This window comes from Mytilus edulis, chromosome 4 (assembly GCF_963676685.1).
Source record: "Mytilus edulis chromosome 4, xbMytEdul2.2, whole genome shotgun sequence".
Taxonomy (NCBI): Eukaryota; Metazoa; Mollusca; class Bivalvia; order Mytilida; family Mytilidae; genus Mytilus; species Mytilus edulis.
In genome coordinates this window covers 70,836,639-70,850,669 of record NC_092347.1, presented here as the reverse complement: position 1 = coordinate 70,850,669, position 14,031 = coordinate 70,836,639, and the positions used below count along the sequence as shown (strand labels likewise).

The window sequence follows — 14,031 nt, the reverse complement described above, 5'->3', positions numbered from 1 at the left end:
CCTGGTATCTATGATGAGTTTATCTATATAAATGATGTTCTCTCACTAAATAATTCAAAATTTGGTGACTATGTTGAACGCATCTATCTAATCGAACTCGAGATAAAGGGCACAAGGATACATTTAAGTCAGCCTCATATCTTGACTTACATCTAGAAATTGACAATGAGGGTCGGGTGAAAACAAAACTTTACGACAAAAGAGATGATTTCAGCTTTCCAATTGTGAACTTTCCGTTTCCAAGTGAAACACATTTCAGCAGCACCTGCATATGGAGTATATATTTCCCAATTGATACGATATTCCAGTGCTTTTATTTCCTATCATACCTTTCTCGATAAAGGGTTACTGCTAACAAGGAAGTTATTAAACCAAGAGTTCCAAATGATGAAGTTAAAATCACTCCTTCGTAAATTTTACGGACGCCACCACGAGTTAGTTGACCGTTATGGAATAACCGTTTCACAGATGATATCGGAAAAGTTCCTTACGTCGTAACTGCAATCCCCTTCCCTTTCATAAATATAACCTACCGAATAAGACCCTTTACCGGATTTGTTATAACTTAAGCAACACGACTGGTGCTACATGACGAGCAGTACCCTTCCGAAGAACCTGAGACCACCCCCAGTTTTTTGTGGGGTTCGTGTTGCTTATTCTTCAGTGTTATATATGCTGTGTCATGTGTACTATTGTTTGTCTGTTTGTTTTCGATTTGTGAGTTTGACTATCCCTCTGGTATCTTTCGTCCCTCTTTTATGAATACGTTCAATGTCATCGTGAGTATACATATGACACCACATTGTTTAGTTGCTAAAGACCATGCAACAGTTTCGCGGACTTTTGCATTTATGTCATTTTATGTCAAAATATTTATCAAATTGTATTTATTTGTATATGCTTCATTAGAATGGAGATAATTGTACTGTGGATTCATTTATTTTCGTGGGTACCAATTTTCGGGGTTTTAGGAAAACTTGCAATTTCGTGGATATTTAATTTCGTGGTTTTTGCAAACTCTTCACTTATTCCTTTAGATAATTGGCAATTCGTTGAACACATAAATTTGTGGTTTTCCTTTATCCACGAAATCCGCTAAAATTGGTATCCAAAGAATATTAAAGAATCCACAGCATTGTAATTTAAGCTTGGTTTTCGTAAAACTTGATTTTGCTGTCGCAAATATCCGTTTACCTAGCTCTGCTACGCGTCGCTAGGAATACTCAATTTTAAACAGTAAAATCTAAAAGTCCAAGCTTAAAATAAATTACAGTTAGTTCCTAATTCCTATGTGAAACAACTATAATTCTCTTCCTGCTGACATGTTCCGTTACTCAAATTAGGATAATAACTTCACATATAATTAAGTGATAATCTATGTATACATTTTGGCAAATTTCCTAAACGATGAAAGTTACAAAACATAATTGATCTTCATCTTAGGCATCATCGAATCTGTACAAACACATTTTAAGTGGTGATTATAATTCCCTCAGTTAATTTTTTTTCGATAAGTACCTTTTTTATTTGATTGTTTAAAAGATTATTGATTGCTTAAAATCCCAGAGGCATATCTTTGAGTCATACTTAGGTTTAATAAAATTTAACAATTACATTTTGTAAAACAACAAATAAAGTAAATCCTGCGATGTAGGAAGATCAGGTTGAATGGCGAGACCGTTTACTGTCAATGAAATATGCGAGGTAGACAGTTTTTTTCCACCTGTAAATAAGCGCAACAGTAGTATACCGTTGTTCAACATTCATATTTCGATTGAGAAAAAAACAAATGCTGATTACAAACTAAAACTGAGGGAAACACGTCAAATATAAGAGGAGAACTACGACACAACAGAAACACAACATTAAAATGTAACACATACAGAAAAGAACTATAATATAATGATGGCCATTTTCCTGACTTGGTACTATAACAATGGCCATTTTCCTGACTTGGTACAATAACAATCCTTTTGCTGCAACAGTTTCTTAGTATAACAAAGGGTGAAACCCAGCCTAAACAATGTATCAGATGCAACGTTTCAAATCTGACCGGACGTGGCTTTGTATTTATTCATCCAACACAGTAAACACAGTCAAACAGATGCCTATATTTGGCACTCGTTTCCGGAAGGTAGAAGTCAAAGTATAATCTAATTTAATGTGCCATCAGTCAATCCATATATGTGTCTTAATATTTCTCAAGCCATGAGAATTTCCCTGCTTAATATTTTATGGTGATCTTTTTTGCCGAGCCCAGAAATGAACATACGATCCAGATGCTAAACTGATCGATCCTTTTAAATAAACTTATTTAAAAACGTAATTACCAATTAACACTGTAATAAGATGTTTTTGGATACATATTCCTTTTGTTATCAATTAAGTAAAACCTATATTTTGGTTTACACAGGGTCATTTTGTTTTTACTGTCAATGACGTCTTTAACTAAATCCATTGGGTGTTGTATGTGATTGATATCGTAGCCTTATATATATTTTTTTATTAGTTATTATTGACATTCAACAAGCTGCGAGTACTCTCATACATAAAATATTATGTGTCGTTTGTGCTTTATGTCAGTTTTGTTGGTGCTTTGTGACGAACTTATGAGTTAAGCCCTTCAGAATAATTTAATCAATTTTGATAGTTTATTTTTATGTTGTACACTGTAGCACTACCGTCCCCATTTTAGGAGGGGTCGCCAAAAACAGGTTTAACCCTGCCATATGCCTTTTGGAAATCGGTCATTCGGCGGTTTTCGGTTTTTGCTCTGTATAATATCTTTATGTATATGTTCTTCGTATATTGTTTGTATATGATTTTTTTTGTTTGAATTGTTAACATTTTACATTTTAGAGACTTAAAAGGCTAACTGTGATGAATGGATTTTACTCATTGTTGAGTCATAGACATATCTCTTAAAATATTTTAGAAGCTTGGGGTTACATGGGTCTTTGGGCTTATAAACAGGAAAAAAGGGGCGAAAACTTGATTGGTTAACTTCCAGGGATAGTTAATCTTGTATGTATTGACATCTTGCAGGTTAAACATGTTTCAGTACTTCACAGAATAAAACTTTTTCAAGTCATTTAAAGTATTTCTTTATTTGAAGCAAAGATAAGTTGTGCACACGTTTTGAATAGACTTATAAGGAAAATAAAGGTGGTATCATCATTGACTGCAATCGAGAATTAGGTGAGTAAATATGCCAACTTAACTTATTTATTGGATGTAAATCCAATAGCAATGGAGTTGTTCCTTTGGCTATATAGGATATGATTACTGTCTGATCACAGCGGGAAACATATTAATCCGACGCCTTGGGTTCGCTTAGCTTAGAAATAACTCTTCTATGGGATCGCTTGTAGAAACAAGACTTTATTTCTGTCTATATCCAATATTTTCCCTTTTTCAAAACTGGCAATCCAAAAGCCGGATGTTCTTTTTAGCAGATCCACTCACTTTATTATTTGTTGATTTTTTTTCTCTAGTATATCAATATAGTCTCACGGGAAGTAGAGAAATGTTCATCAAGGATATACTTAGGCGAGGTTCTGAATAAGTGTCAAATATTCGGAAACCTTTGTGTTTTTTCATACGATACAAGGTAAAATATTTGCCCAATAACACATGTTTATCTTTTAACGTAAGACTTACTTTTGATTTGAGACTAAAATAATACCAATCCAAATATAAGGTAAAAGTCAGAGTCAGCCTTTTCCCACCATATTTTATAAATCAAATATCTCAAAAAGGAGCTCCATGACCTATAATATTTTTAGTTTGTTTTGATTATTAACTAATACTCTTCTAGCTTAAAGGATCAATTGTAAATTCTTGATTTATATAATTTAACCTCAGATCACCTAAGTACATCCTTAACGGACTGCAACTGATTTTTAAAAGTAATCTTATAAAAATTAATCGTAAAGTGTTCTTCATTGCATGAAATCTTTAAAAGCTGGGTTTTTTTTTTCTTAATTTGTAATCTTTTTGAAATTTGTAGCTTTCTCAAAACACAACTCTCAAAATATATTTCTTCGAAAGAGCTAAATCTTTAGTAATTTGACCCAAAAGTTAGAAAAAAAATTCTATCCAACCCATTTCGATTTTTTTTTCGTATAGCTAGCATTGTAACTCAGAAAGAGGTGATCTAGTCATACGAAACTAAAGAAAATTAGTACAATTGATTTTTGATGAAGTTGAAATATAATCAACCTTAAACTTAGATCACGTGTTCCCTTTGCTATGATTATTCTTATTTTAATGCCAAATTAGTGTTTTGACCCTCATTACATGGTCTATTGAACAAAGAAACTGATAAACTGAGTTGGGCATCGTGTAATATGGACATATTCTTGTTTCATTTAACACAGCAACCGATTTCTTAAATCTTTATATCGGAAAGAGCTTTGTTAATATCTTGCTAAATTTCTACAAATTTTTGTGACCCCGGGCTTTTAAAAACCAATAAATAACAAAATATCGAGCTTTAAGCAAATTGAAAACGGAATGACATTTTTTTAACCTATAGGATCAAAATGTTCTCGATGAGCAATGTTTTCCATGACTATTTTATATTTCCATGGCCTCTCACAGAGTTCAGATATTTTGAATGGAATAACCGAAAATTGATTTGCTAGAACGATTTATTTCCTTCGCTATAACGCACAACTTTAACACTTGATGCCAAATACCAATGAATATCAATAAATAACAGTAATACTCTCGTTTCATTTAAATCAAGTGTCATATGTATAAAGTTTAACCTATCCCTAATCAAATCATATTCAATGGCTTCTTACATAATTTATTATTCGTTAACGGAATTTTTGTTTAAGAGGCATTAGGTATAATTGAGAGAAAAATAAATAAAATATGAGTCTTTTTTATTTCATTTTTTAATCAAAGCAAAATTTTGAAATAACAAATTTGTTAAAAGAAGTAAGTCTTGCTTGTCAAAACAAGCTCAAAACATAAGTAATGTAATTGGTATTTAACTCCATGTAAATCCATGTTCATGTGACTTTCAATTAAACCTAATTTTCTTCGACCTTTCTGTTGCTAATAGACATGTAAATGTTAAGTTACATTCTTTGGTGTTTTTATGCTACAATGATTTATGACATAAAAAAAACTTGAATAAATGTACATTCGTAAATTATTTCTTATAAACAAAGTTATTTATTAATCTCAATTTAATGGTTTTTTTTTTTTTTGATTGATTAATGTTTTAACATTGGTAATGTTATTGGAATTTAGCTTCATGTGAATCAAGGTGCATGTGACCTTCAATTTTACCACTTAGGAGGAGATATGGGTTACACATGTACTACAATATAAGTGTGTGCAACTATTTAAGAAAATATTATCATTGAAAGTCAAACAAGGAGGGAACATTTCGTTCGATTCGTTCCACAAAGAGATAACGATGGCTACATCAAATGTTAATGAATCGTGTCCTCAACAAGAAACTAGGTAAGTATAAACATTTCTTCATTTCTATCTAATTGGAGCATAAAGTGTGCAAAATATTACATAAAGGTGTTTTAAAATGATTGACAATTCAAAGAACGTGGTATTTCTTCAAGCTTTCTGTTGCTAATCGACATATATATGTTTTTTTAATGCTGCAATGAGTTATGACATAACAAAATATGAATAAATATACATTCGTAAATTATTTGTTATAAACAAGGTTATTTAGTATTTTCAATTCAATTGTATCATACTATCAATACCGATTCATTTTAAAGCCTACTAAACTGTATCGGTTTTCACATTATTGACGGCCGTAGGGTTGCCTATACTTGCTTAAAGTCCACTTCATTGAACTTTGGTGGATAGCTTACGCATTGGCAATCATACCACATCTCCTTATTTTTATATGTATGTATTTTAATGTGGAAAATTATGTACATGCCATTGACGAAATGTAATTTATAAAATTTATATTCTAATTCGACAAGCTTTTACGAATATAAGTTAGTTAATAAACAAAACATACATGCATATGATATGTGTGTCTTAATATGTAGCAGCATTTCGGTAAATTGTGCAATCCATACAGTTTTTTTTGGAAGAAAAAAATCTGCATATCACGCCCTAGAATTTAAAATTTAAGTGCAATGTATGTTTTAAAAAAGATTAACTTGATTTTGCAGTGCACTTTTTTTGTCGTAGAAGATGTTAGAATAAAAAAAGTTTGGTAAATTTTACTTGGTATTGTCCACTCAAGTACAGGCTCGTGCACATAGTTTAAATCACTGATTATTGTCTGGTCCCTCAATGGAAAGACCCTTCAATTATAACTTGATGGGAGGTTCTAAAACCTCTTTCCCAACTAAGTTTACTTTAGCAACTTCTGGAGGAATGAGAAAAGCGTCCACTGCAAAATCCTGTTAATCTTCTAAAACATAAAATAGATAAATCCAATAGTAGTATACCGCTGTTCGAAAGTCATAAACCGATTGGGAGAAAACAAATCCGGGTTACAAACTTAAACTGAGTACCTTGATGCCTTTTTTTTTTTTTGGCAAATACACAGGATTGTCAGGACTTGAAGTAATTTTTGTTGAAAAAAACAATCATCTTTGCCAAAGGGTCCACACAAATCTTAATATATTCATTTCCTAAATTGAGGCATGCAAAAAACAACCAGCATATAAAGTATACATACAATCAACAATATCTATCTACAAAAGGGAAAACAATACATATTAATATATATCTATATAATAGTATACCAACATTAACAGGTTGGTAAACATCATTACTAGCTTCTACTACATTAACTGGTAGACAAACTTCGAGCAACTTCAAAGTATTCAACGAACCCTTAATACTTAATCATGTTTACACGAATCTAATGTGTTGCATATACACTTAAAACCATGTGACATAAACTCAAATCATGTGCTCATTATAAACACAAGCATGTGTTAACAATCACTTGACCGTTACTAAATCTTGGGGTCAATAATATTAATACAAGTAAATATATTTCGTGTCATGTATTTTTAAAGGAGAATAAGCTACGAAATAAGAAACAAATTAGAATATGATTTTTTTTGTTTCAATCATAAAAAAACGTGGCATAATGAAATAAATGTTCACTTTTCGCAATCAATTTAGTTCCATTTTGTCAAAATAAGCAAGGAACCATCGACGATGAAATCTACATTTGTAAGTAAATATATCAATCTCGTTAAATCCGTAGATATGAGACACTCTATTTAACCCAACAGATCGGTTGCACATGTATTGGTCGTGTTAAGCCACCAAAATGAAAAAAATGTCAACATTGAAAGTGAAACAAATGTAAACCATATCGCTGAAAGATCAATAAAATATCTTTCTTATACAGGTATAAGCGATAACGTATTTATTTTTAAACCTTTATCAATCCTTGGAGGTCATTTTATATAGTTCATTGGATGGCGTCTTGATTCAAATACAAAATTCTGATCTGTTTTTGCCGAGTACATGCTTTGGTAACTGATATATCAAAATAATTGTAATGTGGGTGTACGGTTTTGTATGTTATAAATCAAACATAAGAATTTTTATCAAATAAGTGACCATGAATTTTACAGCAATGTCCCCCTTTAAAGATTGTCAGTTCGCTGTTTCAATTCACAATATTTCAAAGTCGAACAAATTTCCATCTAATAATTGAAAATTAACCAAAAAAAAAAAATAACCAAAGGAACCAAGGGTTTATAATGACTCAGTTGAAGTCTTTTGCATTCTCCATCACAATTTGGTGTACAAAATAAGTTGTTGTTGTTACGATTTCTTCCTCCTTTCCTTGGTTGTAACACATCACTGAATGTATCTTCCTTGGTTTTTTCATCACCGAGTGTATCTTATTACACGTGATTATATTCGCGACTGTTTACCCTTCTTGTAGAACCTGACGTCACCTCCTCATTTTGATGAAATTCGTTCTGCTTTATTCTTTATCTTTTGGTTATTTGTTTGATACATTGTTGTTCTTGGACGTTAAGTAACCAACAATCATTTGTAGTCGTGGTGTTGTCAATTTTCTACGATTTAATTTCTTTTCGTGCCAATACAACCTTCTAGATTGTCAATGTGGACCAAACTTAGCTCACAGTTTCATTTGACGTATATACGGAGGAACCATGGTTAGTTTATCATATAAAATTGACGAAAATACATGAAAAAAGGGTCCGGTATGTTTGAAATGATAGGTATAAACTTATTTACATGTGCTGCTTACCGAACTAGTTGATTCCTAAAGTTAACTACGATTCTAGCTGGTAATTTGTTGACTTCTCTTGATGATGATGTTGATAATGATCAAAATTCAAATATTTGCATTTCAAATTTAAGTCAAGTTTTCATACTATTACATGCTCTGAAGATACTATACTTTAAGCACTTTCTTTGCAGAAACCCTATTGCAGTTTATCCATTTTACCGATATGGAAAAATAACAATACTATCTACACCTGCAATAAAACAAGACGGAGCAAAAGTAATTCAGTCAATAGAAAACTTTAATTCAAGAGAAACAGATGTAATACTGTGTTCATCCATGAAATCAGGTTTGGAAAATTAATAAATGTTTAAGTAAAGATAACAAACACTATAAATTAAGTGTTTAACTAAATTCTAACATAAACAGCAGAAGTTGTCCTTTTCTAGATTTAGACATTTCAATTTCTAAAGGGAAACTCCATACTAAAATTTACGACAAAAGAGACAAAAAAAACATCCCAACAGGCATGGCCATAGCGAACGAGATGTGGTATATATGCACCATAAGAAAATTAACAATTGGGAACAAAAAATCGTACAATTGGTTGTAAATTATAGTGAAGAGTATCCAGTGTAAAGTTGAAATAGTTAAATCTAGAAAAGGACAGTTATTACCGTTTACATTTGTTTTATTTAAGGTAAAATACTTTGGGAAATTTCGGAAGTATGTTTATAAAATTTTCGAAAAAATTATCCTCTAGATAAAAGTTAGTTTTGTTGAATTTATCATTTAAATGCGATGAAAATGGATCTTTTCTGGGTTTGGTCATAAACTGTGATTCAAAACAATTTAAGAACACGTCTGGTATCAAAGGGGCACAATTGATGCCCATTAGAATACTTACAACCTCTCGATAATGTATATTGCCGAAAATTACAAACATATTATCAAGGAGAAAATAACCAGCACCAATCATCTCATCACACCTCTAGTAAGTATGCTTACCATAATAACAATTATCATTAGAGAAGAAGGCTTTAAATAACTTCGCATTCAGATTTACAAAACGACCATCTAGTTAAACAGGCACGCTTTAGTTTGATAAGATTGTAGAGAGGTGTAGTATAAAGTATTAAGCAGTATACTGCCAATAGATTCAAAAGAACCATCAAGAGCACGTTATTTATCTAAAACATTCATTGCAATTTTTACACTTCAAAAAGTTAATTCCACTATTTTCATATATTTTATTACAAAAGGTGTAAGTTCTTAAATCGTAGTTAAAATCACTGAAAGATTAGAAGATGTACATGAATGAGTTCTATTTGTAATTGTTTTAACAGAAACCTTTATTTAAAAACTTGCTTAAGAAAAAGCATTGCTAGCACTGCATGCATCAATCCCCTACCTATTACACTATAACTGCATAAATGTCAAATGTAAGAGTACAGGGATAAAATGCGTACAGAGCAATTTATTGTTTCATTTGCGCATGCATCAAATAGAAAATGGGATTATATTGGATCAAGCCAATATTTACTACTCAAGGCTTTATATTGAGAATGGAAATTGGGATTATTGGACAACATTGAAACAAACGAAATAATCACTATGGCCCGATAATTAAGCTAGGCGTTCAAACATATTATAAACATGCATTTTAATAAGTTCTGGTAACAAACTTTGATCCCCGCCATTTTTTGAAAATAGTTCATCGAGTAATACTCCGAAGCAGGGTATTAAATGACACATATCTCCATAGATGCGTATATATGAACGTATCAGATACTTAGAAAATGTTATAACTTGTCCTACCTTTATTGTTGTCAGATATCTATTATCTCTCCATTGTCCTTGCCATTTATAAAGGTTTACTTGATTATTACACAACGGGAACTTCTAGAAAAATGTTCAAAACTTTGAATTTTTTTACTTCCTTTGCAGTGAAACGTACAGTTAAACCCCTATAAGTTCTTAATTTTAAGAAATATTCAACGTTTTGAAATTGATATATCTAGGGCATGCTATTCGTTAAAAATGTTTACAGATGCAAATGTTGGTCTGCGCTAACAATTAATTTTATAGTGTTAGCATAGTCATTTTAGCCAAAGATTCTGAATCAACATTTGTAGATATTTTGTACATTAAGAAGAAGTAATGAATTCTTAACATTTATTTTTCCTGCTTTCTTTTAAGGTACACACTGGGCTCACGAAATTATTTCAATGCTTTTACACCAGACAACAGAGTATAATACGTTTGGTGTATTGGCCAAGTTTAACTTCGAATGTCAAACAGATTGGGACGACTTGGAAGAAGAGAATGATCCGAGACTTTTTCATACTCACTTACCGCTTAGTTTTCTTCCAAAGAAGATCATCGAAAATAGAAACAAGATCATATATCTAAACAGGAATCCCAAAGATAGGGCTGTATCACTGTATGTCTTTCTTCAGGGAAAGGAGGGAGTTCCTGTGTGGACATGGAATGAATTTTTCGACAATTTTATACTCAAGGGTATGTTAAATCTTTTACATAATCGTCATTCAAATTTGTAATGGATTAAATAATCTTAACCAATATTCAAAACGGAAAATCCTTTTTTTTTTCTCAATTTAATAGTTCACTTTTAAGGGATCGACTAAACTCTTTTAAAAAACTAAGACCGTTTGTAATAATGACGAGACAAACAGTCAATATAGTTGAAAGGTTGTCAGGGATGAATATATATATACACGTACAAGGTACTGCTGGCAAAACTGGCAGAAACTGCTTCATAAAGTATGACGTATTTTTCTCATTTGTTGTAGATGATTTGTATGGCGGATGGTTTTACTTTACCAGAGAATTTGAGAAGGCAATATAGAACAAGACAGCCAATGTTCTATCCGTCACGTTTGAGGACTTGAAATTGGTAAGTGCCTTTCAGACTGCTGTTCTCTTATTTTTGCCATTTTTACCTATCATGTCTGTTCGTTTAGTTCACACATCGTTGGATTTTGAGTGACTGTCAAACAAGAGGGAGGTTTAGCTAGCTATAAAACCATGTTTAGCCACCTTTATCTACAGAAGAAAATGCCTGTACCAGGTTAAGAATATGACAGTTGTTATCCATTTGTTTGATGTGTTTGAACTTTTGATTTTGCCTTTTGATTATTGACTTTCTGTTCTGAAATTTCCTCGAGGTTGTTTTTTTTTATTATTTACTTGTCAGATAATATCTTGTAAAAATTACTCTTATTCAACCCAAGTTTTTAATTTATAACATAATTTATATGAAAAAATAAGAAGATTTGGATATGTTTGCCATTTACATAACTATAAACCAAAATGCTAATAAAGTGAATGTAGGCAATTGTACAAACCCATACGGCCTTCAACAATGAGAAAACCCACACTCTATAGTCGTATGGCTCATTTTCTATATTTTTTATATTTCTGATTGACCAGGTGTTTTATATGTCATCTCTATTGAAACCATCAGCTTTGCATACGATATCATATTACCGGAGTTTGTTGTCTATAATGCATCATTTGTTGATATCTTAAAGGAAACTAGTGATAGCTTATGTCCATATTTGTACCTTGACTCAATCTTTACATCGATATTGACTCATTAAAAATTATCCGACAAATAATACATTACAATTTCCCATGCGATTGTTATTTTCTATCGTTATGAATCAATAATTCAAGAAAACGTGCATATAGAGTATATGACTCCCAGTTGATACAATAAACAAAAAGGTTTTATTACGATTTATGTAAGGGAGGTTTGCTGGTTACATGAAGAAAACTTAAACGATTAACAAACAGGACCATAAATGTTTCATATACAAGACTTATTCGTTTACTAACTAAAGAAGCTTTCGTAAAATATAGTTAGTGGTTGATATTGTTTATATCAGCATGACATCTGCGTCCACTGTTAAAAATCTATTCCGGTTCATTTATAGCTTTACTTGGGTTTAACTCATAGCTGAAGCCTTCTGGTTTTCAGTTATTTAAAGTTTCATTCTTTTGTCTCTGTGTTATAATTGTCTCAGTTTCATTCTTGCAACATACAATACTTAAATGTAAGTAATTTATTCTACAGATTCCTATCCAAACAGGGAGGAAAATGGCGAATTTCCTAGACGTAAATATTTCTGATGAGTTAATCAAAGACATATTCGACAAGTGCGCGTTTGATAATTTGAAAGATAATAAAATTGACGAATCCCGAGACTTGGATCCTGAGGGAAATTCTACATTATGGCGTAAAGGCAAGTGTATATACTGGTATTTATATTGTAACAATAGATAATTCTTAATTTTAGAACGTATGCAAGTTTCCTTCAAACATAGCCACAAAAGAGAAAAATATCTTGCTAAAATAGTAGTAATCGAAAACCAGATATTAACAAAATGATATTTGCTAGATGAATGGAATGAATAATAAAAAACAATAATGAACGAGAAGGCGAGGTGAATATTTAGTCTGTATAAAAAAGAAGATGTGGTATGAATGCCAATGAGACAACTATTCACAATGAGCAAAGCCCATACCGCATATTCAGCTATAAAAGGCCCCGATAAGACAATGTAAAACAATTCAAACGAGAAAACTAATGGCCTTATTTATGTAAAAAACAATGAACGAAAAACAAATATGTAGCACATAAACAAACGACAACCACTGAATTACAGGCTCCTGACTTGGGACAGGCACATACATAAATAATGTGGCGGGGTTAAACATGTTAGTGGGATACCAACCCTCCCCTAACCTGGGACAGTGGTATAACAGTACAACATAAGAACGAACTATAAAAAAAAACAGTTGAAAAAAACTTAACTCATCAGATGGACAAAAATACAAGTGGACGTACGTGTAGAATACCAATCGCAACAATATGATTTGTAAAAGGATTCTTTTAATATTTATGCTAAAAGGCCCCAACATGGTCAATGTTAAACAAATTGTACGAAAGAACTAACAGCCTTATCTATCACAAAATACTAAAAATATTGAACTACAGACTTCTGACTCTGGAAAGGGACATGGAAAATGTCTATGAAAACGATTTTCTTTTTACCGACTTTCAAATTTATACAATATAAATAAAACATAAAATTATCACTTTTAAATACAGATCAATTTTACTGGTAACATTTTGCTTATGTATAAACTAATGCAAAATAACAGATTTATTATATTTTATTCGGCCAGTAGAATAACTAGAAACATAAAATAATGGAAGAGTAATTGATATGGTTGCGGTCTACATGTAAATGGGTCAATATCCCTTTAATGTGTGATATCACCGTTTATTTCCGCTATTAGTCTTTGTTAATTTTCAATTTTGCAATTTTCAAAACAATGTGCAGTATTTATCTGTGTTTCAAATGAAGTAATACTGGGCATGAGTAAAGTTTTATCCTGTACAATACTATTGAAAAAAAATACATTGCATAGAAGAAGATGATCATCTCTGGGAGTTAACAAATCAGATTTTTTTTATCCTGTGTACAAGCTTAAGTAATCACGTAACACCAATATTCAAAAATATCCCATAGAAATCCCAAATAAAAAAATAATGGTGCTTTGAAATACTTATGAGATATGTTTATGATCCAGAAATGTTTCACTGCAATCAAATTTAGGATTTGTTACCTAAAACTGTCAAATTAAAGGGAATATATTTTTATGCCCCACCTACGATAGTAGAGGGGCATTATGTTTTCTGGTCTGTGCGTCCGTTCGTCCGTCCGTCTGTCTGTCTGTCTGTCTGTCTGTCTGTTCGTTCGTTCGTCCGTCT

At 31.7% G+C, this 14,031-nt stretch overlaps 1 protein-coding gene across 1 annotated transcript; it reads left to right on the top strand.

Moving 5' to 3' along the window:
* Window positions 1–5,285: 5,285 nt before the first annotated feature.
* On the top strand, window positions 5,286–11,144 carry LOC139520433 (sulfotransferase 1A1-like). Its single transcript, XM_071313035.1, has 4 exons — window positions 5,286–5,481; window positions 8,422–8,576; window positions 10,427–10,747; window positions 11,041–11,144. The coding sequence occupies exons 1-4, from the start codon at window positions 5,435–5,437 to the stop codon at window positions 11,094–11,096; spliced, it is 579 nt and encodes a 192-aa protein (XP_071169136.1). The 5' UTR covers window positions 5,286–5,434; the 3' UTR covers window positions 11,097–11,144.
* Window positions 11,145–14,031: the final 2,887 nt, after the last annotated feature.

What these genes read in the sequence shown, in the direction of transcription:
- LOC139520433 (XM_071313035.1), top strand. Translation starts at nt 5,435, where the DNA reads ATGGCTACATCAAATGTTAATGAATCGTGTCCTCAACAAGAAACTAG. An exon ending in GTGTTCATCCATGAAATCAG is followed by an intron (nt 8,577 to 10,426) that starts GTTTGGAAAATT and finishes CTTTCTTTTAAG; the next exon opens with GTACACACTGGGCTCACGAA. An exon ending in CGACAATTTTATACTCAAGG is followed by an intron (nt 10,748 to 11,040) that starts GTATGTTAAATC and finishes CATTTGTTGTAG; the next exon opens with ATGATTTGTATGGCGGATGG.